General features: G+C 54.3%; 1 protein-coding gene across 3 annotated transcripts; it reads right to left on the bottom strand.

The window, feature by feature from the left end:
- Positions 1–996: 996 nt before the first annotated feature.
- On the bottom strand, positions 997–23688 carry GRAMD1A (GRAM domain containing 1A; the record flags this gene model as incomplete). Of its 3 annotated transcripts, XM_080702075.1 has the most annotated exons (20): positions 997–1089; positions 2962–3082; positions 3164–3271; positions 3575–3586; positions 4200–4287; positions 4389–4562; positions 4637–4740; positions 5423–5565; positions 5656–5774; positions 7496–7639; positions 8416–8614; positions 9116–9266; positions 9430–9542; positions 11339–11419; positions 11578–11673; positions 11747–11850; positions 11966–12050; positions 12766–12786; positions 12863–13073; positions 23429–23688. In XM_080702075.1, 20 exons carry the CDS (start codon positions 23686–23688, stop codon positions 997–999), a joined length of 2427 nt encoding a protein of 808 aa, XP_080558201.1. The 3 variants fall into 3 exon arrangements, with proteins under 3 accessions (XP_080558201.1, XP_080558202.1, XP_080558203.1); XM_080702076.1 differs by lacking the exon at positions 3575–3586; XM_080702077.1 differs by lacking the exons at positions 3575–3586; positions 9430–9542; positions 11578–11673; ... (3 more) ...; positions 12863–13073; positions 23429–23688 and having other exon boundaries at positions 11339–11355.
- Positions 23689–27731: the final 4043 nt, after the last annotated feature.

Below are 27731 nucleotides of genomic sequence, written 5' to 3'. Positions count from 1 at the left end.
TGGAGTTGCTATGAGAATAAAATGGACATCGGATTCTCAGCACAGATCTTGGTACATACTTGGTGTTCACGAGTTACTTTTTTCCTTTCAATTTTCCTGAAATAATCATAAAATCCATTGAATTCTTCTTTGCCAGGCCCTGTAATAAGCAGTCCCACTCATTAACCCCTTGAGTTTTCAGGACAATGGTTATCCAAGTGTGTCCCCAGAGGAGCACATCGCCCAGACCCACTGGGTGAGGGGTGGACCCAGCACCATGTTTTGTAGCAAGCTCTCCAGGAGGTTCTGATGCCACTGAAGTTTGGCAACCACTGACTTAAAACCACCCTGAGAAACAGGTGCTTATGTCCCTTGTATAGAAGAGGAAACCGAGGCTCACAGGTGACAGGCTCCAGGTACGTGACTGCTGGGTGGCAGGTGTTGAACCCAGGCCACCAGGCACCTTGCTTTAGACTTTGCTGATGCAGAGGTGGCATGAGAGACCAGGGGACGAGGAGACTCCAGATGGTCTCAGTGTCTATACCCCAGTAAGTGGACAGATGACCCTTACCCACCATGGGGGGACTGTATCCAGCAGGAAGCGCCCACCTGCTCCCACGGCCCCACAGCCACAGCCTCAACCATTTCCAACCCTTTATTGAGGCTTTGTTGGCCCCAAATAAATATAATACATTAAGCCCAGAGCTGAGGGAATCGTGCACCCCAGGGGTGCCCCCCCACAACCTCAGCCAGGCAAAATAAGTTAGTGGGGGCCCTGCCAGAGGTCAGGCCGGCTCTCCGGCCAGCCGAGCAGGCGATGGCAGCAGGACTTGCACACGCCGGTCTAAGGTGCATCTCGGTTCTGTGGTCCCCATGTCTACATGGCCCCTGGTGAGGCCACAGGGAGGGGAGGGAGGGCAGGAAGTTCCCGGCGCTCACACTGTGCCAGCAGTGGCCACCGGGGCTCTGTGTGTATCCTTCTGTCCATTTTGGGGATGGCTCTGTGGCGGGGTGTCCTCAGGAGAAGCTGTCGTCCGTCGGTGGCTGGGTGTCAAAGGGAGGGTCGGAGACTGTGATACCTTGATGTAGCTTCTCCAGTGAGAACTTCATCTGCCAGGAGGAGGGGCAGGGTGGGCTGAGCGCAGGGGGAAGCAATGCCACTCCCCAATCCTGCAGTTAAGAGCACCCCAACGACACGCCGTTGTGAGATGTGCAGGGCCGGACACACTGCACCCTGTTTTGACTTCTCAGAGGCAGCAGAGACTGGTGTGGGACCAGACGGCTGAGGGTCACATCTTGGCTCTGCCACTTACTAACTGTGGGTGAGTCCCTGCACTGCATGGGCCTGTCTTTCTCCTCTGAAATATGGCTCAGTAACATCCCACTTCTCAGGATTATTTCAGGGATGGGATGAACGCTAGAACCAGGCACAGGGAAGTGCTCAATGCACGCTGGTCGTCCATTGAGCATGTCCCACCAGGGCATTCGATAAGCTTCTGAACTTGAATATCGGGATGCTGCATCTCCTGCCTATCTATACATGAGGATAAGGAGAGCATCCCCAACAAGGGTGGCCAGGAGGATGAGGCATCCATCATGCTCAGTGCTCACAGCATTCCAGCTCTGGCTAAGTGCTCGATCTGCGCCTGCTGTTATTATTAATCTGTGAAGTCAAGACTGTACCCTTAGCAATTTGAGGGAGAAAAATCATCAAAATTTAACTCAGGCTGGGCGAGCCCTGCTGTCCCCAGGAGTAGTGGGGCCCCAGCCTTTACTCCCTTCCAGCACATTCTGCGCAGCCCTTTCCAGTGGGGCATCTCCCTGTGAGCTGGATTTCAGGGTTTGAGGTGCTTAAGGATGGGACTCAGGGGATGGGAGGGTCTCACCAGACAGGATGGCCACTCTGTCCCTGACCAGTTGGGGAACCCAGGCAATGACTGGCTCTATTTCCCATTCTTTCCCCACTGCAGGTACCTACCGTAGCACCCCACATTTGCCCTGACCCACCACAGCTGCTGGCTCGAGTCCTCTGGGGCCCAAGGGTATCACCATGTGGTTACAGCATGCTTACTGCATATCTTACCGTGTACCTGGTGCTTGACTCACACAAATAAAAGCAAACACATATGAAGTATTACGGTGTGCCTAGCACTATTCCAAATAGTAATCCATTTCACCCTCAAAAGAGGTAACATCAAGTATTAACCCCTATGTGAACAAGGCAGCTGAGGCTCAAGTAGTAAAAGTACTCGCACGAGGTCACAGTAGAATCTGAATACGATCACCTGAAACAGATGCTGCCCTGAGCTAGGGGCGTCTGGCTGGCCCCCCTTTAGAGGTGCAACCCCACTCCTTTGGGGAACCTCTGTGTCACCTGCTGACCATGGGCCCCCCTTAGTCCAAAGAGGGACGGGGAGAACAGGATGAAGCCTCGCCTGCCCTTGGCTTTGGTGAATGGTTCAGGTGGGCGTGCAACCCCAGCAGCCAAGGAGACTGAATGCCTGGGGCTGTCCATACTGCCCTGGGCATCATGGGGGAAGGAATGCTCCCAAACCAAAGCAACTACAGGGTGGGCAGAATCAGGAGATGGATCATTACTGCTATGACGCTGGGTCCAGCCATGTCTGAAGCAAGTCTCCTGGGCTTTTTTCTAGGATGCGAACCAATAACTTCCTTCTTCCACCCCACTGACTGTCCAGCAACCCTGTGAGGCGGGGGCTAGGGTTAGCTTACTTTTTTTTTTTTTTTTTGCGGGTCTGGGGATGGAACCCAGGGGCATTCTACCTCCGAGCTACACCCTCTGCCCTATTTTTTTATTCTTTATTTTGAAACCGGGTCTCACTGAGTTACGGAGGGCCTCACTAAGTAGCTGAGGCTGTCCGCGAACCGTGATCCTTTTATAGAGATGGAAACTCAGGCCTGGAGGGGGGCAGGCCTCTGGATGCAGGGCCCCTGGCCCCTGGCAAGGTGGAAGCTCCCTACCTCATCCAGGAGCTCCACAGAAGCCCGCAAGATCTGTCTCCACTTGTGCACCTCCACGCTGTGGAACTGCTTCTGCAGGGCCAGGATCTCTGCCCACTCCGTGGCTGTCTGGGGGAACTTGCTGTGGGAACGTGGAGCCTGAGTGGGGCCTGAGCCTCCCCAGCCTGCCCTGGCTCCCAACCGCCTCACGCCATCCACTCACCCCTTGGCCAGGGCCAGACTGTGCCAGGACTCGAAGGTGTGGGCCGTCCTCTCCAAGGACCAGAGGCGGTAAAAGAGGAGTGCATTGAGGGCGATGAGGACGATGAGGCTGGGGACGGGGACAGGTCAGAGGTCAGGAGTCCTGGGTCCCAAAGCTCTGAGTCGGGCTCTGAGCTCTGGACCCCTCTCCCCCCATGCATCGCCACTCCTTGAAGAGGCACCATGTACAGAGAATGAAACAGAGGCTCAGAAAGGGTGAGGCACATATCTCAGGTCACAATCCCAGGCCTGCATGACACCCACACCCGTGACCACTACACCAGGCCACCTCCCTAGGGAAGTCGGGGGCACAGTAGGGAGAGGTGGCGGCAGGGGATAAGACACGGGGGTGGGTAGAAGATGCAGGGCCTACCTCACACAGATCCTGTGGAGCAGCGAGGGGAGACAGAGACATGAGAGCCACCACTGCGAGGCTGTCAGCCACCCCACCCCACCTGCAGCTCTGCGCCCCCAGAGGCTGTGTGGAGCCCAACTGACCCGCACTGTGGCACCTGCAGGTCTGTCTCAACTCAGGTGTCCTCTACTGTCCTAGGAAGCCGCCCCGTGCCCATCTGTAGGGCCTGGCAGGGCATTTGCACCAGCCTCCACGGCTTCCCCATCCCAGTCCCACTCCCTCTGGTCTGGTGTAAGGTCAGTCTCCCCCAGGGCTATTGGTCACTGTTGTGTCCCCAGCATCCCCCAGTTTAGAACTGGGCACAGAAAATAAACAAAATGGAAAAGTGACCTTACTGCGTTTGCAAGCCTCTCTCGTTCACCTGGCTAAGTGCACATCCTCTGGGTACTGCTCCTCCAGAAAGCTACCCCTGCCTCCCTAGGGAAGACGTCTCCACGGCAAACTGAGTCTGCATGCAGTACAAGGAGCGCTTCTGGATGTGCGCCCAACACCATCCCGTACAATGCTTGTTGTGGTGCCCAGAGACATGAGGCACCGGCCCAAGGTCACACGGCCTGGTTGCAGATCCAGGGCTCTTACTCACACAATGCTGATGAGAACCAGGGCATTGGGGATGCCTGCCCCAGGGCCCTGGTCCATGGATGGTTCTGAGAAGCGGGAGCTGAGGGAACCTGCAGGACAGCAACTTGGAGTCAGATAGCCACACACCAGGCCAGCGCCCCCAGGATCCCCAGCTCCTCCACCTCCATGCCCAGCCCCTGAAGGAACGCACCTGAAGTGTGCATGCCAGCCCGGGCGCAGGGGTCAGGGTCTGGGTGCTGGGGCCCGTCTCCGTGACCCCTCCAGCTCAGGGGCCGCTTCCGCCTCCGCAAGCCAGACAGCAGCCCGCGGGTGTCCTTCCCGCCCTCCTCCAGGGACAGCTTTTCGGCCTTGGCCAGCTCTCGCTCTGTGGGAAGAGGGGAGGGCTCTGGAGGTCTGTGCCCAGCCAAGACATGCCCCCTCCTGGCCTTCCACCCCTACCCAGGTGATGGAAATAGTCTTCAATGCCACTCCACGAGTTCTTCTCGATAAGAGACTTGACGAGGCTCCATGGCTGCTTCCGGTAGCGGATCTCTGAGGACACCCTGCAGCAGGGAGGGTGAGGGAGAGGTCAGGCTCTGACTCCAGGGCCAGCTGTCCCTTGAGTGGGTTCTTTTCTTTCTCTAGTTCAGAGAGGGCCTCTTGTCACTTACAAAACAGATGTCTCCCCACCTCCTAAGACATCCCTGATCCTCCACTCACCCCATATGGGCTGCCACTGCTATGACTCCTGCAGCCACGCTTGCTACCTCCTGCCTCGGAGCCTCCCAGCAGTCTGGGCACTACCCACTCACACGCAACGTCTCAGCCCAGAGCTCTTCCCTGAACCTTTTCCACGTGGCTGATGGGCCCCAACAGAACAGAACAGAGACCCAATTCTACAGACTTGCTACCATTTTTATTGGCCAGTTCCCACTAGAACATGATTTCCCCAAGGGAGGGGCTTTGGTTTGGTTTTGGCTGTATCCCCATGGTCTGCAATAAGCTGTGCGCACAGTAGATGCTCAATAAACAGCTGAACAAGGTATTGCGTGCTCACTCTGCCTTGTCTCCCTGCCCTCTGCAGATGGGAAGGATCGTCCCTTCCGCTATTCAGAGTTTGGGGGCCTCAGGGACCCAACATTTCCATTCCTCTGCCAAGGTAGGAACTGACATTTTGACTCGGGCTGGGGAGAGTGGGGCAGTGGCTCCAGGCCATCAGGCCATTGGTGGCAGAGCCTTGCTCACCTGAGCCGGGCCTTGTTCCGGGCCAGGCCCAGGATGCAGTAGCGGTGGGCGGTGTAGAAGTAGTCCTGGTACGGGATGCCCTGCGTCAGCACTTCCGAGTCCACCACGCACCCGCCTGCCTGTGGGCCGCGCCGGAACAGTGTCTGTGGGACACCGGGAGAGCAGTCAGGGCCATCCCACCCACCCAGCTGTCCTGCCAGCCTGGCCACCCCGTGGCGTGGTGCCGTGCCCACCTGTGTCTCTATCACGGAGGCGCTCTTGGGGCCCAGTGGGTTGCTGATGGGGATGGTGTACGTCAGCACACGGCGCTGGTGGCACTTGCTGTCCCCGCTCCAGGGGCTCAAGGTCACATCTACGGGAGGAGGAGCAGAGTGAGGGAGCCATTCTTTGGTCCTCAGTCTTTCAGGGCTCTCAACTTCCTGGGGACTTGCCCCAAACTCCTGTTCCTTCTGGATGTTCCTAGCTCTGGTCCACCTTGCTTTGCTTCTAGAAGCCTAAAACTTTAAATACCAGTGACAGTTATAGCTGGGACCTCTTTCATCCCAACATTTATGACCTCTCCTGGGGTCATCTCATCCATACCTGCGGCCTCAGTTTCCCCCTGTTACCAGAACTGGCTTCTCCTCTGGGAATCAGACCTAGGTACCCTCAACCTTCTGCACACCTTTCCCTGGAAGTCTCCTGGACCCTCCACTTAGAGCCCCACGCTGGCCCCAGCACCCTCCCAGATCTGCTCTTGCGGGTCCCCACTGTGGAGATGCCCCAGCATCCTCACCTCCCCTACTGTGTCGGCTCCGCCACCTGCTCGGGCCCCCTGAGCATCATTCCTGAGCCGGCCCACCCTGTGTGCCTCCCTCAGAATGCCTGGCCTCAGGCTCCGTATCTGGTCCAGGATATTTTGTTAAAGCAAGCCTGACCCCAGCTCTTACCAGCCTGCACTATTCCATTGCTCCCTATTCCAATCTGTCCCTCCGGGGCAGAGCTGAGTTCCTCTGCCTGACATGTTATCCCCTCCGTGACGTTAAGTTCTACAAGGCCTGTATGTCCTGACACAAGGCACAGGCTTACTGAGGTGGTCATTTTAATCAACACAGAGACAGGAAAACCACCACCTCACAACCCTCCTCTCAGCCTCCTCAGCCGACCACGTCAACCCCTCCACTCACCTGGGGTTATGGCTCCCCTGCCCATGCCTGCCCTGGAGGCCAGCCTCAAGGGCTTCCTCCCAAAGCCTGCTTCCATCTCAGGGAGGTGCTGCAGGGGCGGTGCTGGCCTCCTGCCCCCCGCCCCACAACTTCCTCAATTCACCCTTCAGACTTGAGTTTCTGTTTTGCGTCCTCCCAGGGTAGGGACGTAGCTCCGTGGTACAGGGCTTGCCTGGCACGCTTGACCACATCCTTCTAGCTCCTAGCAGCCCTCCCTTCCCTCGGACCACAGACCCTGACAATCACAGCCCCACCTAACCCACCATGCCGCTCGCACATGTACTTACTTTGTGAGTATGTATTTCCTGCGGTTCTCACTAGATTCTGGGTGCCAAAGACAGGCAATCATTTACCCTGGTCTCTTGTGGGTCTCCAAGCCCCACACAGGCCTGACAGAGCAGACACTGAACATGTGGCCCTTCGGGTGGCTTCATCTGCACTAGGAACTGAACCGAGAAGCCTTCTACCTCCAAGCTATACCCACACCCTTTTTATTCTGAAACAGGGTCTCCCAAAGTTGCTGAGGCTGGCCTCAAACCTGTGACCCTCTGTCTCAGCCTCCCAGGCACTGAGATTACAGGTTGTATCCATGCCTGGTGTTAGTAAGCACATACCATATGCCGCTGTTCTAGGTGCTTTTCTAGTATTATCTCATCTAGCTCTCATGGGAACCTAACAAGGCAGGTACTACAGCAAACCCCAGGAAATGGGGAGGCACCGAGACGCACAGAACCCTCCCAAGGCTACTCAGCTAGTAGGAGGCGTAATCCCTTCTGCTCTCACCCTCCATGTTCTAGCTGTCCACACTGGCCCACCCTGCCCGCCCCGCACCTGGGTACCCTGAGCATCTCCTTCAGCCCGTCCCGACCTGTGAACTTGCACTGCTGCAGGAAGCCCTGGAGAAACGACGAGTCTGAGAAGAGCATCTGCTGAAGCCGCTCGGCGCCCACGTGGAAGACAGAGTTGATGAGGAGCCGACCAGAAAGGTCGGGAAGCAGAGCGGTCAGGTCAGCTGGGGGACAGAGAAGGGCCGGGATGGTCCCGTCTTTCCCTCCCTCCAGTGACCACTCCTATCGCGGGATAGATGGACCAACCCATCTTTCAAGACCAGTAGGAACTCAGCGCCCCAGCACGGCCTAGCCAGCTCCTGCTCCCAGCCACAGTGGATTGGCCTAGGGATATGTGTGTTACCCAGGCCAGGCCAATCAGCCACAGTAACTGGCTCAGGGGCAGGTCCATTTGCCAAGCTGGACGCAAGCTGGATCAGAGCTAACCCTAGAGTTCTTTACTACAGTAGTCACTGGGAAAAGCATGCTCCTTCTCCGATCACTTAGGCTGGGGTGTCTGCACCCGAGAGTAAGGGCTACCTGAAAACTAGTTGGCACAGAGAAGGTGAATATAATAACGGGCCCAAGCACTTTACAAGCATTAAGTAACAATTCTCTTAATGACACCTACAAGAACTGGGCATTATTATTCCTATTTCCATTTTCAGATGAGGATATCCAGGCTCAGAAAGGTTAAACAGTGTGCTTGTGATGCACAGCTAGGAAGCAGTACAACTAGATCTGAACCGAAGCAATCTGCTTCCCAAGGCTGTGCTCTTGCCAGCAGCCTTCAAAGCAGAACTTAAGACAGACATTTCTCACACCATTTGAATGCCATCCCTGCCTCCCCTTCCCACGGCCCTCCCCCCGCATTTTTAAGTCTCCTTTTGCTTATTAACCCACTGGAGAGAAGTCTGTCGGGTGTAACTGCAGGGAATGAAGCGGAGCCCACCAGCCTCACCTTCCTCTCCTGTGGAGGAAGAGGAGTTACTTGTGTCTGTCAACAGCTCCTCCCTGGGCAGCAGATCCAGTGGACCCAGGGGGCTGGGCCCGTCCATAGGGGCAGGCTCTGCGTTCAGGGGCTCTGCTACGGGGGTCACTGTCTGGCTGGAGGAGGCATCTGGCTGGCTGTCCATCTGTTCCTCCTTGTCCTCCTCCACCTGCAGATAAAGGCTCTGTCTGGCTCCGTCTGCCTCCACCCAGCCTGAGGCTCCTGTGGGTCCACATGGCCACAGGACTTGAGATACTGCTCAGGCCTGGGGCACCGGGGAAGTGCTGTGTATACCTGGGACTCCCGGCTGAGCTGAGAGGAGCCCTGGGACACCCAGAAGAGGGCCCTTCTCCACCATTGCTGGCTGTCGCATAGGCTGGGACCAGGAGCTTTCTTGACTTCCTGGCCATCTGTCTCCTCAATCAACCTATACCTACCTCTGGTCCCTCTGCCTCTCACCCTTTCCACCTGTCCCCCTTCTGCCTGCCTATCTGTCCCCACTTCCCTAGATCAGATTCCCATCTCCATCTGTCCCTTCCCGCATCCCTCCAGCCACCCATCTCTGTCTCTTTACACCTCCTGGCTCTCACTCACCTCTGCCAGTTGGTCCCTCTCCCTGACCCCCACCCCTAGACTTCTTGTCTCTCGGGGTCCGCATCCTCCAGCTTACCCCATGGTCTGCATCACTGCTGGCACGGGAGAGGTTGGGGGTGATGTGGCCACGGCGCGAACCCACTGGACTGGGCTCCTGGCTGTGGTCTGCAGCCCCAGAGGAGGTGATGTCGCTCAGGGCGATCACATCTCCCACCTCCTTGGGGCTCCTGCAGGGGAAGGGTAGAAGGGAGACCAGTGCATCCTTGGGCCCCACACACTGTCCTGGGTCTCCAAGGCCCGGCACACCCACTCATCCACCCAGCACTCCAGGAGCTGTGCATTCGCTCAAGGTCTCCCCTGACCCTGCAGCCAGCCTCGCCTCCAACTCACCCCAGACCATTCAGCTGCAAGGGGCAGACGTAGTCCTCGTCCTCGCTGGTGAGGCCCAGCTCAGAGCCGTAGCACTGATGCACCAGGTGCCAGAGCTCGCGGGGACTCAGCGTCTGGGCAGGCAGGACGCAGGTTTGGCCTCCCCTCCCCAGGCCAGAGCCCTCCCCACCAGGCTCTTCACCAACTCCAGCCTCCAGTTCCCCTGGCTTCCACAAGGGGGAGCACGCTCTCCTGCGCCAGACCCCACCCCTCAAGCTAGGCCCCAACCTCCCAGAAAGCAGCTGCTGCCTGGGCCTGGGCCTGGAAGAATGTCACACCTCAGACCTGCCAAGTCTTGCCCTGCTGGTTAGGGTGCCCATTTCTACAGAGGAAGAATACTGAGGCCCAGCATGCCCAGGAGGTGAAGTCATGTGCTTGAGGTCACAAACGTGACCAGAGACGACTCGGATTAAAACCCAGCCAGACTCCTACGAGCTATCGCCACTGTGCCCAAGACCTTTTCTCCAGGCCTCTGAGGAGTCCTGGGCTCCCAGCTGCCCAGGATAGGAGTGGCTGGGTGAGCGCAATCATGAACAGTAATAATAGTTCCTCCTGGCTGTTAGGAGGCACCAGGCATTACCTAGCTCCTTCCCATAACCTAAAGCAAAACAATTCTGGAAAGTACTAATAATATAGCAACGTGTTGGGCTTTTTTTGTTTTTGTTTTTTTGATACTGGGGACTGAACCCAGAGGCCTTCTACCTCTGAACTACTACACCAGCGGACCTATGTTATTTTTTTTTTTAATTTTGACACAGGGTCTCACTAGTTGCAGAGGACCTCACCAGGTTGCTGAGGCTGGCCTTGCATCTGTGATCTCCTGCCTCAGCCTCCTAAGTACTGGGATGACAGGTGTGCACCATCACACCCAGCTAGGTCATCATCTGAAGACTGATGCTGAGGCGCCCAGTAGCATCGGAAGTGGCAGTGCTGAGATGTGACCCGAGGACTGCAGAGAGCTCTGGAGCTGACCACTGGCCTACCCAACATCACAAGAGCTGACATCACTGAGCACTTAATTCTGGGCCCAGCTCTGGGTGCTATACAGTAGGGATGGTCCCTATTTGACAGGTGGGTTAAATGACTTGCCCCGGGTCACACTGCTCAGTGATGGGTCTGAGGTTCTCCCCCAACCCCCAAACTTGGGTTTGTACCCCAGAGGTGTGCTATCACCAAGGTGAATCCCAGCCATTTTTAAAATTTGAGACAGGCTCTTGCTAAATTGCCCAAGCTGGCCTCAAACCTGAAATCCTCCTGCCTCGGCCTCCCAGGTAGCTGGGATTACAGGTGTGTGCCAATGCACTTGGTGAGGGCACACACAGGAGGAGTGGTCTGGCAGTAAGAGGCAAGCATCTTGGGATGATTACTCAGCATCTCCCCGCCTTCCCTCCCTACCAGTAGAACCCTGATTTTGTTCGGTATGAAACCCCCAGCCCTGAAAATGAATGCTGACTGGCCTGTACCAACTCATCTTTCCTTTGCAGAGACTCGGCTTCAGGGTCAGGTACAGGAACCCCCAGCTGCCCCAGGTTGGGCCTACAAGGGAGCTGCAGGTGCATAAGGCCTGGTACCAGTGGAGAGCTAAGGGTTCCTCCTCTCCCCAGGGTCTGGCACCATAGCTCCACGGTCCCCCTGGCACACCCTCAGCTGCCCCCACACCCAGGCCTACATTTTCTTTTGTATTTCTTTGGTTTTTTGTGGTACTGGGGATTGAACCCAAGGTGTTCTAAGATTACATCCTCAGCCTTTTTAATTTTGAAACAGGGTTTCCCTAAGTGGCTGAGGATGGCCTCAGACCTGTGATCATCCTGTCTCAGCCTCCCAAGTACTAAGATTACAGGCATGCACCACTGGGCCTAGCCAGCCTCACCTTTTCAAGCAGTGCATTCTGCCAGAGACGAAAGATGAGAAGGAAGCAGCGGTCCCGGGCCCCAAAGGAGGTGAAGAAATGCTGCGGAGGAGAAGGGTGCATGGGGCGAGGGAAAGGGACGGGAGCCCGTCCTTGCCCTGCTGCCACAGCCCATGTCTCTGCCTGACGCTCCCACTCATTGGTCCCTGCATCCTTTGCACAAAATGTTTCGCCTGTGCTCACGAGGGTCCCAAACTTACCTTTTCGCTCTCCGTGCAGATCTGGATGGCGTTAGGGATCAGCTTGGCTGTCTTTTCCTTCTTCAGACACGTCACTTCCTTCAACTGGATGGAAATCTGAGGACAGCCGGGGGTCAGCGGGGACAGAGGTGTGCAAGCCCCAGGCCCCCCTCTCCCACCGTCAGCTCACTGTTGTCTCCCAGCGGAAGATGTTGCTGTAGAAACAGATCCAGTTCTCAGAGAGATAGAGGCGCCCCTGAAGGAGGATCTCGCGCTGCAGGGCACAGGAGTAATCTGAGAGACGGGGAGAGACGGGCAGACACCTGAGTCCCTGGCCATCCTGGCAGCCCGCAGGCCAGCGAGGAGTAGGGAGAGTAGAGCCGGGCCGGGTCTGGAGTGCGGGGCTCACCCACAATGAGGCGCTCAGCTTCAGGGAGTTTGCTGAACAGCTTCCGGAAGTCCTCGTTGCGCTGTTTGTATGTGGGGCTCAGCATCTGGGGGAAGCTTAGGAAATGAGAACCTGGATGGGGATTCCAGCCCCAGTTCTGCCCTCTGAGCTGCCAGAGCCCCCTTGGTCGTCTCAGCCCCCAAGGCTCTCTGGTTTCAGTATCTAGCCAGGCTTCTGCCACCCCAAACACAATGACCCGCATAAAGACAGCTTATTTCTTAATCATATACTTAATAATGACACCGATTTCTTTTCTTTTTTTTGTGGTCCTGGGGATGGAACCCCAGGGGCTTTCTACCTCCGGGATACATTCCCAGTCCTATTTTTTTATTTTCTTTTATTTGGAAACAGGGTCTCACTAAGTTGCTGAGAGCCTCGCTAAGTAGCTGAGGCTGGCTTCGAACCTGGATGATCCTCCTGTCTCAGCCTCCCAAGTACTGTGATTACAAGCGTGTGCCAGCCACCACACCCAGCTAATGACACTGATTTCTTAGATAAGCCAGACCCAGGGTCCAGTGCCACCAACGTTACCAATTCTTACTGAACAATCCCTTTGGCCTTGTAAGGTGGAAAGAAAGTTCTTCCCCCCAGAGGTTAAGTGACTCACCCAAAGTCACACAGCACTTAACTAGCAGCATAGCCCATAACCCTGACCTGGTAATCCCAGAATTTACTCAACTGTTACAGCCAGGGGGTCCTGGCCACCAGCTGGGCCCCTCCCTCTCACCCCTCGCAAGCTACCTACCCAGAAAGATACTTACACTGTACCAGCTCTGCATCTTCTGCAAGAAAAAGAGAAGAAATGAGATGAGCTCTTGCCCCTGCCTCCCGCCTCCCCAAGCTCAGGCTCTCACCAACCTTGCTGTTGCGGATGAAGTTTCTGCTGCCCAGGCTCTGGGTGCTGGGTGTCCCAGGCACCCCACCCTTTTCCGAGGAGCTGTCTGACCCCTTTTCCACCATGGTGCCTGGCTCCGGCTCAGGAGGCGGCCGGCTCGGGGGCAAGAGCTGGAGCCGCTTTCGGAGAGATGGGGAGCTACTTGGTGTGCTCCGGCCAGAGTGGGGCGTGGTGCTGGGGGAGGGAGAGAGAAGAGGAGCACTAAGGGAGGACAGGCTGCATGTGAAGACTGGCCTATCGGAAGGCCCACCCCATCCACCCACCCGTCCATCCATCCGTCCCCCTGGACATCCTACTCTACTTCCTTGCAATACAAACCCACAAGCCCCTGACATCTCTGCCCCAGGTGCCTCATCTGGAATCAGAGACCAGTACACACACAGGCTCAGCTGTTGTCTGAGTGTTCGGGGAATCAGTAATAACACCTGCTATTTTGAAACAAGGTCTGGCTAAATTAGCCAGGTTGGATTTTTTATTCTCTTGTCTTAACCTCCTCTGTAGCTGGAATCACAGGCATGTACCACTATGCCTGGCCTATTTTCTTTTTGTGTGTGTGGTGCTGGGGATTGAACCCAGAGCCATTCTGCCTTTAAGCTACACCCCTAGCCCTATTTTTTATTCTTTGCTTTTTGAAACACGGTCTCATTAGGCTGATGAAAGTCTCATTACTTTCTAAGGCTGTCCTCGAACCTCCCATCTCCTCCTGTCTCAGACTCCCAAGTACTAGGATTACAGGTGTGTGCCATGACATCCAGCTTATGGCCTATTTTTTTTTTTTTTTTTGGTGGTACTGGGGTTCCTGGAAGCCCTTCTACCTCTGGACTACACTCCCAGACCTATTTTTTTACATTTTTATTTGGAAACAGGGTCTCCTAAGCCAAGCGTGCGCGGCTGGCTTTGAACCTGCGCGATCCTCCTGTCTCTGCCTCCCAAGCGTGGGGATTACAAGCGTGCGCCACCACGCCCGGCTTCTGGCCTATTTTTAATTTTTTGTAATTTTTTAAATTTTTTGTTGTATGGGGGATTGAACTCAGCAGCATTCTACCTCCGAGCTCTACCCCTAGCCTGATTTTTTATTCTATTATTATTTGCGGTACTGAAGATGGAATCCAGGTGTATTCTACCTCCAAGCTACACCTTCAGCCCTATTTTTATCCTTTATTTTTTTGAAAGATGGTCTCACTGAGTTGTAAGGGGCCTCACTAAGTAGCTGAGGCTGGCTGCGACCCTGTGATCCTCCTGTCTCAGCCTCCCAAGTACTAGGATTACAAGAATGTGCCACCATGCCAGCTCTATTTTTTTTATTGACACATTAAATCATTCATATAACAAATATTTATTGAATAATGACTTTCAGTTTCGGGTATTAAAAACTAAGCATATCTCTTAATTTCTTTCTTCTCTCAACTTTCATTTCTAATGTATCAGCCAGTCTGACCAGCTCTACCACCAAACTCTAATTCCAGGGCTGGGGATCTCAGGGATACAGTGCATGCCTAGCATTCCTGAGACCCTGGGTTCTATTGCCAGCACACACATACACAAGAAAGGGAGGAAGAAGAAAACAAAACTACTTCCATTTTTCCTTTTCTTTCTTTTTGGTACTGAGGATTGAACCCAGAAGCATTTTACATCTGAGCTAACCCCCAACCCTATTTTAATTTTTACTTTTTATTTTTTCTTTCTTTTTTTTTTTTTCCACAGTACTGGGGATGGAACCCAGAGGCATTCAACCTCCAAGCTACACCCCAGCCCTATTTTTCAGTCTTTTTATTTTTGAAACAGTCTCACTGATTTGCAAAGGGCCTCGCTAAGTAGCTGAGGCTGTCTGCGAACCACGATCCTCTGGTCTCAGCTCTCAGCCTCCTGAATGCTGGGATTACAAGCGTGCACCACCACGCCTGGCTCTATTTTCTGCTTTTAAACAGGAACTTAAGTTGTTGTTGAGAGTCTAAGCTGCTGAGCTGTCCTCAAGCCTGTGATTCTCCTGCTTCAGCCTCCCAAGTACTGGGATCCTGGGCACGGAACCCAGCTCCACTATTTCTTGGATATCCACTTCTCCCTGCCAGCCTCTGTCCCCCACTGCCTGGACATCAGAGCATCTCCTCCTGGCCTCCTGTTCCTGTCGCCGCCTTTAATCAGTTCCCACAGCAGCCAAAGGGAGCCTGTGAGCCTCTGAGTCAAATCAGGGTCCTCCAGGCTCCAAGCCCTGCCCGGGCCATACCTCACTCCATTCCAGGTAAAAGCACCTCGTGAGGCCCAAAGCCCTAGAGCCCAGGTCCTGAGCCCCCATACCTCACCTTCTCCCTCTCCGGGGTACCAGAGTCATTCCTGCCTTTCATTCCTTATGCTTCCAACTTCATTCCCACGATGAGGTCTCTGCACATGGGGGTTCTGTTTGGAACACCCATCCAGAGCCCAGCACAACTGGCTTACCTTATTCACCTCAAATGTTCCTCCTTCCCTGGTCACTCAGCCTAAAGCAGGGACTTCCTAGTCACGCCCTGTGCTACACTCATTCTGTCCCTTCATCCCACTCGTTTACTGCCTGTCCTAGCTTGTGAGCCTTGGGAGATCCTAGTTGCTACTATGTCCCCAGCACCCAAAAACTGTATAGGGCATGTCATTAATGCTCGGTAAACATTGGCAACTGAATGAATAAGCCTGTGCTGGCTGGAGCTGGCACAAGCACAGACCATCAGAGGTGGCCCCTGCCCTTAGAGAGCGAGCCTTCTGGTAGGTAGGGAGGCAGGTGTTAGACAAACAGAACACTCAGGTGACAGCAAATACATTTAAATGGGGTTCTTATCTGAAACTTTAAAAGGACATGCTTTGGTGACTTCTTATCAGAAACTCTGTCAAGCTCTCCATGTGATTAATTTTATCACTCCTCAAACAACCCCATGTACACGGTACTGTTACCTTCCCCACCTTTGCAAAGGAGGAAACCGAGGCTCAAAGCTGAGCCACTTGTGTGGCTGGTTTGTTTCAGGGGTCTATTCTGGGGTGCAGGCAGATCCCGGCCACCAAAGGGGCTCTTCATACTTCTCTACTGCCCTGAGCTTCAGCACGTGCTGTTCCCTGCCCAGACCATCCTCACGCTTCTCTGCCTAGCCGGTTCTAATGTGTCTTTCAAGTCTCTTGCCCATGCGTCCCCTGCCTTCTGTGGGTCCTCACAGCCCCCATGCCAGCCAGGACAAGTCTGGGCTGTTACTGTCCAGGGACAGGTCATTCTCCCCACAGTCTGTGGGCTACCTGGTGGCCAACTTTGGAGCTGACTTGGTCCCTGCTCAGCTCAGGACAGGGTGCGGGTGAGGCGTTCACATAATGACTGTATAATTAAAAACGAGAGTCAACAAATTAACTAGAGGTGGCCTGGGCCATCGCCACTCTCCCTGGACCATCACACCAGCCTCCTCCTTGATCCCTGCTCTTGCTGCACCCGCCTGTCCTCACCTGCAGCCAGAGACAGCCTGTGCACCCCCGAGTCAGGTCAGGCACAGTCTGCTCCGGGAAAGCCCAGGGACAGTCCCTCTCATTGCCCCACACTTCAGGCCTCTGCTCCACGACGCAGCTCAATGATACCTCCTTGGGTCCCCACCTGAAATGACTTTGTCAACTCCCGTTCGTTCCCCCTTCCTCCTCAGCTGTCTCCCATGGGTGCTCATCCTTCTGCCCCACCAGCTATGCATTCCACTGCCTAGCACAGGCCTGGCACACAACAGGTGCCCCGTGAGCATTTGCCACTGTGGACCAGGTGAATGACCAATGTTCCCTCCCAGAACTTGGATCAACCAGGTGTGTGATCTGCAGAATGAACTTGTGGGGCTCCAGGGCTTCCAGTTTCCTCTGCTGTACCATGGGAACAGCAACGGTATCACCTCCTGGGGTTAAGCAAGGTGCCATAAAGCTCAGCATAAGCAGGCACTTTGGCCTGACTGCCTTCCCCTCTGCAGGGGCTGGCGGACTGAAATGAAGTGCACAGCCTGGCCACCATCCCAGCCCACCTCTGTCCAAGATGCTACGCTGACCCCAGCATGTCCAGTCATTTACTCTAAATTCCCCTAGCCAGCTCCACAGCCCCCACTCCTGCTCGGCAGACACACTGTGAACCATACAGGTGTGGTCCCCTGCCTGCAAGGACCTGCATGCTGGCTGGGGACCCCGAGAGTCAGTAAGGAAACATGTAAGTAAGGAGGATGACCTCAGACCTGGCCGGTGCTTCAAAGCAGAGCTGCTCAGCATGGCCCAGACCGGCAGCACCAGGAAACTGTTGGAAATGCAAACTCTGGGACTCTCTCTCGGCCTCTGGCATCAGAAACTGGGGGTGAGGCCCAAGAGATTCTGATGCAAGTGAGACACAGGGGGAGACAACGAGGACAGAGAAGAGGGCTGGCAAAGGATGGGAGAGAACGGTTCCAGTTCCAGGTGCAGGAACATCAAGTTCAGAGATGGGACTGGGCTTGGCAGATCTCGAGAGCAAGGTGACCAGCTGGGCGGAGGGAAAATGGGATGGCACAGGCGCCCATCACAAGCCTGTGGACCCTGGTCGGGAGCTTGGGGTCCACCCAAGGCAAGTGGGGAGGGGCTCTCAGATGGAGGTGACGGCATCCTTCCCCACTTCATTATCTTACTTCCCTGCAGCTCGAAACACAGACCTGCTCTACTCTCCCAAAGCCCAGTGGCAGGGCTGCCCAGGGGCCAAGGCCCAGCAAGCCAGGCAGGGCCCACAGCCTTATTTCTTCCTCCTGGGCAAGACAAAGAGGAAGTGTGTAAGGGTAGGCACAGCCCAACTCAGCCGGCCGTGGCGGAGTGAAGGGAGGAGCCCAAGAGGCCGCGGGACCGTTATGGGGGCAGGGATGCAGGAACTTGGAGGCGTGGTGCTTTGTGCTACTGCAGACACCTCACCTCAGGCTTCCTGGGCCTGAAGAGGCCCAGAGCCGCCCTGGTTAGACAGGAGCAGATATATGCACAAAGCTATGTGCAAACGGGACACAATGAGGGCCACACACAGCCAGATGCCAGGCAGAACGCACTCACCTACAGTTTTAAGAAGCCTGTCATATACACACGCGCGCGCGCGCACACACACACACACACACACACAGCGAGTTTTGGAGACCTTATAGTCATACACAAAGCTAGAGTCCCAGAATAATTGCAAACACACAAGTGCAGCATTAAAATATGCTACAGTAACACTTGACATCCCAGAAAAGTTACACACACACACACACACACACACACACACACACACACACAAGCTGCAGAGGGTCACAGAAACACATAGAGAACCACAGGAAATCCCAGCTAAGCTCAGTGACATTCGCCCACACGGTCCCAAGAAACTCTGTGAAACATCAAAGGCAAAAAGCATTTGCCAATCACAAAGAGCCACACAGCTTAAAAACAGCCACAGAGCCAGGCATGGTGGCACATGCTGCAATTCTAGTACTTGGGAGGCTGAAACAGGAGGACTGCAGATTCGAGGACGGCCTCAGCTACTTAGTGAGGCCCTCTGCAACTCAGCGAGAGACCCTGTTTCAAAAAAAAGACTAAAAAACAGGGCTAGAGGTACACTGCACTTGGGTTCCATCCCCAGTATGGCAAAAGAAAAAGTTCTCTCTCTCTCTCTCTCTCTCTCTCTCTCTCTTTCTCTCTCTCTCTCTCTCTCTCTCTCTCTCTCTCTCACACACACACACACACACACACACACCCCTCAGTAAATTAAGCCATTGGTCAGCTCGCACATCCTGCCCCTCCACCTCATAGCAGCTCACTATTGGGTGGAGAAATCAAAGCAAAGGCTAGTTCTAAGAGGACAAGGGGTGTTAGTGTCAGCGGCTGTTACTAAAGCAGAGACCTCCAACACTTATACAGCCAGGAAGGGCTCGGAAATAATGTGGCTCCAGGGGACTGTGGACACACCTTGCAACAGAGTGACCAGATACTGAAATAATGGGCGACCTGCTTTACAAACTACTAACAGGAGACAATGTCAGTCATCATTGCTATGGCCTCCAGAGTCAAGATTACACCCAAGGTTTCAGAAGGGAGTGTCCCAGGCCCACCACGAGGGGTCTCTCTGCCTCTCTCTTCACACACACAGAACCACAAAGGGTCTCAGCAGCACACACAAAAGCCCAGGCACCACATCACAAATGGATACACACAAGACCTTTCACACAGAGGGAATCAGAGGTAAATTACAGGATCCGCCAGAGGCTCACACTGAACAGAAACAGAACCCTCAAATGCAACAATGTCGCAAGTGGCCACGCACTGTTAATTTACATTTGCACACAGAGCTCAAAGCCAGTTGCTGAGATAAATTGGAGGCAAATAGGAACAGGGAGGGTCAAGATGGAACCGCAAAGCCCTGGACCCATACGCACACATTAGAGTCACAATGGGACACGGAGTGGTAACTTGGTGGCACCTGAAGCCACAAATGGAAGTAAGGGTAAATTACACGCACGAATGGCCAAAGAGGACAATGGGGGCCCCGGACACTTGTAAAGCCACGTCAGTCACAACCAGACACAAGCAGGTCATTTACATCTGCAGAGAGCCACAGATGACACCCACACACACAACCTACGGTGCGTCCCAGCGGCGACGAGGAGCCCAGCCACACACAGGCAACTTACAGTAACACCCGGGGCCACAGACGGAATTCACGGTGAATTACACACGCAAAACCACGAGAAGGCTCACAGCTGTTGCACACATACTGAGAGTCCGGGACGTGCTGCACAATCGGAAACACTCCCCCACGAAGCCAGGAAGGAGTGGGGTCAATTCCGCGGCCCCCGCCCGGGCGGCGGGGCGCAGGCTGGGGCCCGGCCTGGCGCGCTCCACTGCGGCCCCGGCCGCCCGGCCCGGCCCCGGGGCCACGCAGGCCCGGCCCCCCAGGGCGGCGGCGGAGCCCCGGGCCCGCGACCCCCGCGCCGCCACGTGCGCCCGCCCCCGCCCGGCCCCCGCCCGGCCCCGCGCTCCTTACTCGAACATGGATGCGGCGCGGCGGGCACCCGGCCGCTGGGCGGGCAGGGCGCGCAGGGCCCGGCTGAGCGGGGCTGCGCCCGGCGACCCCCAGGCACCCGCCTCGCCGGCCTCGGCCGCCGCCCCCAGCAGGCCCGCCGCCCGCACAAAGGCCCGAGCCGCCCGGGGCGCCGCGGCGTCAGCGACACCCCCGCCCGCCTGCCCAGGCCGCGTCACGGCGCCGCCCCGCGGAGGAGCGGGGGAGGGGGCAGGAGGAGGGGGAGGATGGAGGGAGGAGGAGCGAGGGGGTAGCGGGGAGGGAGGAGGAGCGAGGGAGGAGGGAGGAGGAGCGAGGGAGGAGGAGCGAGGGAGGAGGAGCGAGGGAGGAAGGAGGCTGGAGGGAGGAGCGAGGGGGTAGCGGGGAGGGAGGAGGAGCGAGGGAGGAGAGAGGAGGAGCGAGGGAGGAGGAGCGAGGGAGGAAGGAGGCTGGAGGGAGGAGCGAGGGGATAGCGGGGAGGGAGGAGGAACGAGGGAGGAGGGAGGGAGGAGGGAGGCGGGAGGGAGGAGCGAGGGGGTAGCGGGGAGGGAGGAGGGAGAAGAGGGAGGAGCAGGGAGGGAGGGAGGAGGGAGAGGACTGAGCGGGGAGGGGCGAGAGAGGAGGGAGGAGCCCCGTGGCCTGCACAGCCTCAGGCTATCGCGGGCCCGACAGCTGCACCAAAACCAGACACCGTGATGGCCTGGAAATGCCAGGAAGCCAGGCGTGTGGGCAGGGGAGCCGGACCCGGCGGAAAGGGGCTCCCGCCAGCCCCCGAGCCTCATTTTCTGGCCCAGGTTCCAGGCTCCAGGACCTTGGTCGCTGGGGACTTAAACAGTCCGAATCCAGCCCCCTGCTCTGCATCTTTACTGCGTCGTCGTGACCTTGGGCAAGGCACCCCAGGCCAGGAGATCCCACTAACTCCGTGGTAAGGGCTTCCCCGGGGCAGCGCGGGGACCGAAGCTTTTAGACGGGGAAACCTGGCCTCAAGAATGGGAAGTGACTTTGCCGAGGCCCCCTGGTGAACAGGCTGAACAGGCTGCAGAGCAGAACAGTCCTTACCGCCATTGCTCCGCTGTTTAGCCCCTGCCCCCCCCCCCCCCCCCCCCGCTCAGGGAATTGCTGCTCCCCACCTCCTCTCCAGGGCTGGCTGTTCCCGCTTTTTGGAAAAACTTCCATTCAGAACCCTTTTCATCTCCCCCCTCCAAACAACCCCCACCAGACTTCTATATTTTGGAACATGGCCAGCCCCAAACCTCTGGAGTCTCCCTTGTCCACTCTTTCCCTCCTACTATATCCAATCTGTCACAAACCCTGGCAGCTCCACCTACCAACTATCCAGAAACTAAACTCCCCTCCCCAGCCCTCCACCTCTCCATCCTCTGCAGCCTCCATGCTCCCCCCTCCCGGCCTGCACCATCACAGCAGACTCCTCCTGTCTCCTTCAGAGAAACACCGCAGCACACACCCCTCAAAACAAAGTGCCCCACGTGGCACCCGGGCCTAGGGGCTCCGCCCTCCTCCTCCCTGACTTCCCACCTCCTAGGTCTCCCCATTGCTCAGTCCATGGGCCACCCTGCCTCCCTGCTGTTCCTGAGTGACCAGCTGTAACACTCCTGCCTTGTGCCCCAGGACCTTCACACTTGCTAGCCTTTCTGCTTAGGACAGCTCGTCCCCAGCTCTTCCATGACTGTCCCAGCCTTACACACCAGGCGCAGGCAGGCCTTCCTTCACCCCTTCGGGGGTCCCCCTGCTATCTTTAAACTTCCTTTGCCTGATTTTTCTTTTGAAATACATTTACATTTTTAGGTAGGAAATATTTATTTCAGACAGAAAAATATACAGTGGCCATCCTTTTCCCCACTGCCTGTATGTAATAGATGTAAACATTTGAACAGTGTTTCAGAAGAGGAGGAGGAAGCAATCGTAGAGGACCACAGTTACAGTCGAAGGCCCAGCTTCCCGTCCCTCCTGCTGTCTGAGCACCACAGGGCTGGCCGCTTTGCAGTTGGCGCCAGTCCTTCCTGTGCAGTATTTCATCTATTTTTTTTTTTTTTTTACATCAGGAGGCATCCACCACCAAGATAGCCTATTGTTCAAAGTCTTTTAAAAAGATACACACTTAGGCTTCTACTGTATCATTTTGCAACTTGTTTTACCCAATCACCATTTCTGAGATTCTTCCAGGTCAGGACACAAAGCTCTACTTCATAAACCTTTGCTTTTGCGGAGTGTCCATTGTTGGAAGAAACCACAGCGCATATTTCTATTTAGGGCAGTGTCGGCCTTTCCTTTTCCCTTGTTCCCTTCAATCTCCCAGTTCCTGTCTCCTTGGACTACAGATAGTGTTTGCAAAAGTTTTGTTTAAACCGTGTGTGTGTGTGTGTGTGTGTGTGTGTGTGTGTGTTGCTGGGGATTGAACCTAGGGGCATTCTACCTTTAAGCTACACCTCCAGCCTTATTTTTAATTTGGAAACAGGGTCTCCCTAAGTTGTAAACAGCTTCACTAAGTTGCTGAGTCTAGCTTAGAACCTCAGCAGTCCTTCTGTCTCAGCCTCCCAAGTCCTGGGATTAAAGGCCTGCAACCACCATGCCTGGGTAGGACTTACCTTTTACACTGGCCTCAGGCACTCAGAAATATATGTCAAGCCGGGCGTGGTGGCGCACACTTGTAATCCCAGCATTTGGGAGGCTGAGACAGGAGGATCACGGTTTGCGGACAGCTTCAGCTATTTAGTGAGGCCCTTTGCAACTCAGTGAGACCCTGTTTCAAAATAAAAAAATTTAAAAATAGGGCTGGGGGTGTAGCTCAGACATAGAATGCCCACGGGTTCCATCCCCAGTACTGCTAAAAAGAAAAAAAAGAAATATATGTCATGTCAGAGAAGTTCCAGGAAACCACCTTGCCATGCCCCATATGTGGCATTATTATTATTATTACTATTTTATTATTATTATTATTATTTTTTTGGTGGTACTGGGGATGGAACCCAGAGGCTTTCTACCTCCGGGCTATACTCTCAGACCTATTTTATACTTTATTTGGAAACGGGGTCTCACTAAGTTGCCGAGAGCCTCACTAAGTAGCTGAGGCTGGCTTCGAACCTGCGCGATCCTCCTGTCTCGGCCTCCCAAGCGCTGGGATTCCAAGCGTGCGCCACCACGCCCGGCTCCATTATTTTCAATTTTATCCTACTTCTGTCTGGATACAAGTGCTGATCACAAGTCGCCATGTTGGTTTTATGGCCTTACATGGCTCCTGACCTGCACTGAAAAGCACTGGGTGGGTGAAAAGAGGAGTCCACTCTAGTCTTGCAGGCAGCGCAGAGCTGAACCCACAGTTGGATTTCAGTCCCGTGACCTGTCTGTACATCTGTTTCATAATTCCCCTCTAACTGGCTTGTCCCCTCCCCCACCTGCACAAAGACAGCTGCAAGGACCGCCCCCCTCCCCGCAGCACAAGTCAGTCAGTCCCCAGAGAGGGAGAGACCACCCCATCCCCACCAGGTCTGACCTGTCCTGGGAGGAGCTGTCCAGGTCTTCGGTCCTCCACCGCTGCAAGTGTGGCAGGATCGGGGTGCAGGGGGGTGACTCCCCATCACTGGATGGTGTTATATGAATGGTAGGCACGTCCAGAAGCGTCCATGACTCAGGGGCCAGGCCCTGGGCCCAGTCACCCTGCATCTGTTGCTCTGCTGGGGGAGCAGGTGACCCCTGGGCATCGCCCTGGGCACCTGGGGGTGCCCAGTGCAGCAAGGGAAGGAGCTCAGCCATATAGAAAGTCTCAAACAGCAGTGTGGTCTCTGGGGGAGACAAGAGAGGTGAAGGGGAGAGCCTCTGTCCAACAAGCCTCTACCACCTTCTGCTCCTTCTCCACTAGGCCAGAGCAGCTGTGATTAGGAGCACAGCGTGGGGTCACAGAGGTTGCGGTGGGAGTCCCACCTCTGCCAACATCCTCCCGTCATGACTGAGCCTGTTTCTTCTTCTCGATCCTGGAAGTCTTGGTACAACACCCTAGGGTGGCTGAGCAGTGCCGGGGCCTGCACAAAGCAAGTACTCAGCAAACGTGTTCCTGGGCCTACGCGGGGAGTTTGTTTCCTCAGCGTTCACTAAAGCCAGGCCCACCCTTCTACACACAGGGCCGGGAAGGGGCCAGGCCTGAGGAGGCCCCAGAGGCCTCTGGCCCGGGTCATGGCTGAGCAAGCAGAGCACAGGGCAGCATCCAGGATTTCCCTTCCCTGTTTGCCCAGCAAGTATCCCTCTCTAGACAAAAGTGGGTGGGGGCACTGCAGCCTGAGGCCTGCGAGGAAGCCCAGCCAGTTCCTGGGGCTGCCACTAAAATGTTGGGCCACCTGGGTCTAGGGAGGCCAGGCGAGAGCCTCTCTATCCTCACTGCAAAGGCGTCTCAGAATCAGCTGCCCTGGGAATAGAGGAGGAGGGCCCACAGGCCCCACAGAGGGTGTCCCCTGGCTTGGGGAGACACTGACCCTTCCAGGCCAGGCCTGAACCCTAGCAGGCACCCCAGGACCCAAATGCCCTACCTTATGAGTCCTTCCTTCTATTCTCACAGGATTCAGAATTCTATCTCCCGCTTTCCTCTCAGCGTCCTCGTTAGGACAGAGAGTCATGACCTTCAGGCTGGAATAGCACGCAGGGCAGGAGTCATGTTACCCTCTGGCCAGCAGTTGCTGGGAGACGTAGGCTGGGGGGTGGCTGGGGAAGGCATCTCAGCCTTCTCCTCTACATACCCCATGAAGGCAAGGGTTATCCTCACCCTAGGCCTCCAGCAGCCCATCCCTGTGTCTGCCTGCAGCCAGCCACGATGTAGCGGCTGCCCTGGCTCCTCAGAGAGGTTCCTCTAAGCTCCAGGAGCACCCTGGTGATCATCCTGGCAAACACACTGGCAGTTCTCATCTGCCACTTTGCTCTTAGAAGCCCTGAAGCCTGGAGACTCCTTTTCCTTGAGGGATGCACTTGGCCTCTGCGAGCAGGACCGTGAGTCCTGGCTGCCCTCCCCGACAGCCTCACGGACCCTCCCATTACTCTTCTGTGCACAGTCCTCCTCTCCCTGGCCCATAAATACTGGCATTCCCTGGGCGGGCATGGCCATTCAGCCCCGTTCCCCATGTTTATTCTGCAACCACTGACACACACTAAAGGGTGTCTGGGCCATAGATGTGAGCTGTGAAATACAACAGAATAGGCCCCTTCCCCATTCCCAGTTTGAGAACCAGCACCTCACCGTGGGTGCCGTGACTGCCTCCCCTCCAGGTCTCCACTACCTTCCGTTGGAAAGTTATCATTCCATTATATTTCTAATGATTTTTATCACATTAGTATGCATTTCTACTTTTGTGTGTGTGTGTGTGTGTGTGTGTGTGTGTGTGTGTGTGTGTGTACAGGGGCATTCTACCTCCGAGCTACACTCCCAGCCCTATTTTATTTTTATTTGGAAGCAGGGTCTCACTATGTTGTGGAGTCTGGCCTCGAATCTGCTGTCCTCCTATCTCAGCCTTGAAAGTACCAGGATTACAGGTATGCACCACCACCGCACTTGGCTCACCTTTGTATGTATTTCTAAGTAATATATATTTTCGAGTTTTGTGTGTTTTTAAGCCTTATAAAACGAAGCCAAACCATGTGTCATTTTCTATGATTTGCCTTTCTCATTCAACATTACAGCAGTGCCACTTATCCTTGGGAACACATTTTGAGACCCCGCCGGGTGCCCGAAACCACTGAGTTTTTATATACCAAACCTCACTCATAAGTACCGATTCTTTTTTTCTTTTTGAAAGGTAGGAATATATATACACAGAGGCACATCATTAAAGATGTTACTCCAGTTATTTCTAAATGATTCTTCTAGTCTTAACTATTACGTAGTTAAGAAAAATGACTATATGCCACACAATCCTAATCAGAAAAGAAATCACATTTTCTAGCGATTAGCAACAACTATATTACAAATGGCCAAGTTGATTTATATTTGAAAATATCTCATAAATACTACTTATTTTATTATTTGTTTATTTTTATACTCTTACTGGTGCATTATCGTCTCACCTTATAATGCAGTTCCTAGCGATGGTGACACACATGTGCAGGTGCTTGGTGGGATCTCCCCATCCTCTCCCCCTTCCCCATGTAGGGTCCTAGATGGACATGGGTATTCTCACATATGTCAGTGGAAGTGATTCCTTCATTGATCCCTTCCCCCTCCCTCTAGAACACCTCCCTGGCTCTCCGGCGTTTCAACTCCATTATCTGAAGTCCCTCTGGAATTCTAGTACTCCATAACATCAACACACGAGAGAAAACACATGACCCTTCATTTTCTGTCACGGGCTAATCTCAATTAACATAATGTTCTCCAGGTCCATCCATTTCCCTGCAAATGACATTATTTTGTTCTTTTTTATTACAGAGTAAACTTCCATTGTGGGTATATTCCATAATCTTATAATTCGTTCATCTGTTGATGGAATTCAGGATGGTTCTATAATTTACCTGTTGTGAATTGTGCTGCCATAAACACGAATGTGCATATATTACTATAATATTCTGATTTCAGTCCCTTTGGCAAGATCCCCGGGAGTGGTATAGCTGGATCATATGGTGGATCCATTCCCAGTTTTGTAAGGAATCTCCACACTGATCTCCATAGCTGCCGAACTAGTTTGCAATCCCACCAACAGCGTGGAAGAGTCCCTGTTTCTTCGCATTCTTGTCAGCATTTATTGTTGTTTGATTTCTTGATGATTGCCATTATGATTGGGGTTAAATGGAACCTCAGTGTAGTTTTGATTTGCATCTCCCTGATTGCTAATGATATTGACTATTTTTTCATGTATTATTGGCTATTTTGTATCACTTGTGAAGTGTCTATTTGGTTCAATTATCCATTTCTTTTCTTTTCTTTTCTTCTTCTTCTTCTTCTTTTTTTTTTTTGTGGTACTGGGTATTGAGCCCAGGGGAATTTTATCTCCCAACTACATCTCCAGCCTTATTTTTCATTCTTTATTATGAAACAGGCTCTCACTAAGTTGCAAAGGGCCTCATTAAGTAGCTGAGGCTGGCCGCAAACATGGGATCCTCCTGTCTCAGCCTCCCAAGTACTAGGATTACAAGCAAGTGCCACCATGCCTGGCTCAATTGCCCATTTCTTGACTGGGTTATCTATCTTTTAGTGTTAATTCTATTTTTTCCCCCTGCCACACTAGAGATTGAACTCAGGGCCATTCTACCTCCCAGCTACACCCCTGTCCATTTTTTTTGGTGGTACTGGGGTTCCTGGAAACCCTTCTACCTCTGGTGTACACTCCCAGACCTATTTTATACATATATTTTTTATTTGGAAACAGGGTCTCTTAGGCCAGGGAGGCAGGACCTGCGCGATCTTCCTGTCTCCGCCTCCCAAGCGCGGGGATTATAAGCGTGCACCACCATGCCCAGCCCCTGTCCAAATTTTTAATTCTTTATTTTGAAACAGGGTTAATAAGTTGCAGAGGGCCTCATTAAGTAGCTAAGGCTGGCGGTAAACCTGTGATTCTCCTGTCTCAGACTCCCAAGTACTGGGATTACAAGCGAGCACCACCACATCTGACTGTGTTAATTCTTTTAAGTTTTTCATATATTTTAGGTATTAGTCTATTATCAGAGAAATAGCTGACAAAGATCTTCTCCCATTCTGTAGGCTCTCTCTTTAGACTCTTGATGGTTTCCTTTGATGAGCAGAAACTTTTTAGTTTGCTGCCATCCCACTTGTTAATTCTTGTTTTAGTGTCCTGAGCTTTGGGGGTCTTGTTGAGGAAGTT

The sequence above is a fragment of the Muscardinus avellanarius genome (genome assembly GCF_963383645.1).
Source record: "Muscardinus avellanarius genome assembly, chromosome: 10".
In the NCBI taxonomy this organism is placed as follows: Eukaryota; Metazoa; Chordata; class Mammalia; order Rodentia; family Gliridae; genus Muscardinus; species Muscardinus avellanarius.
This window is presented reverse-complemented; position numbering and strand designations above follow the sequence as displayed.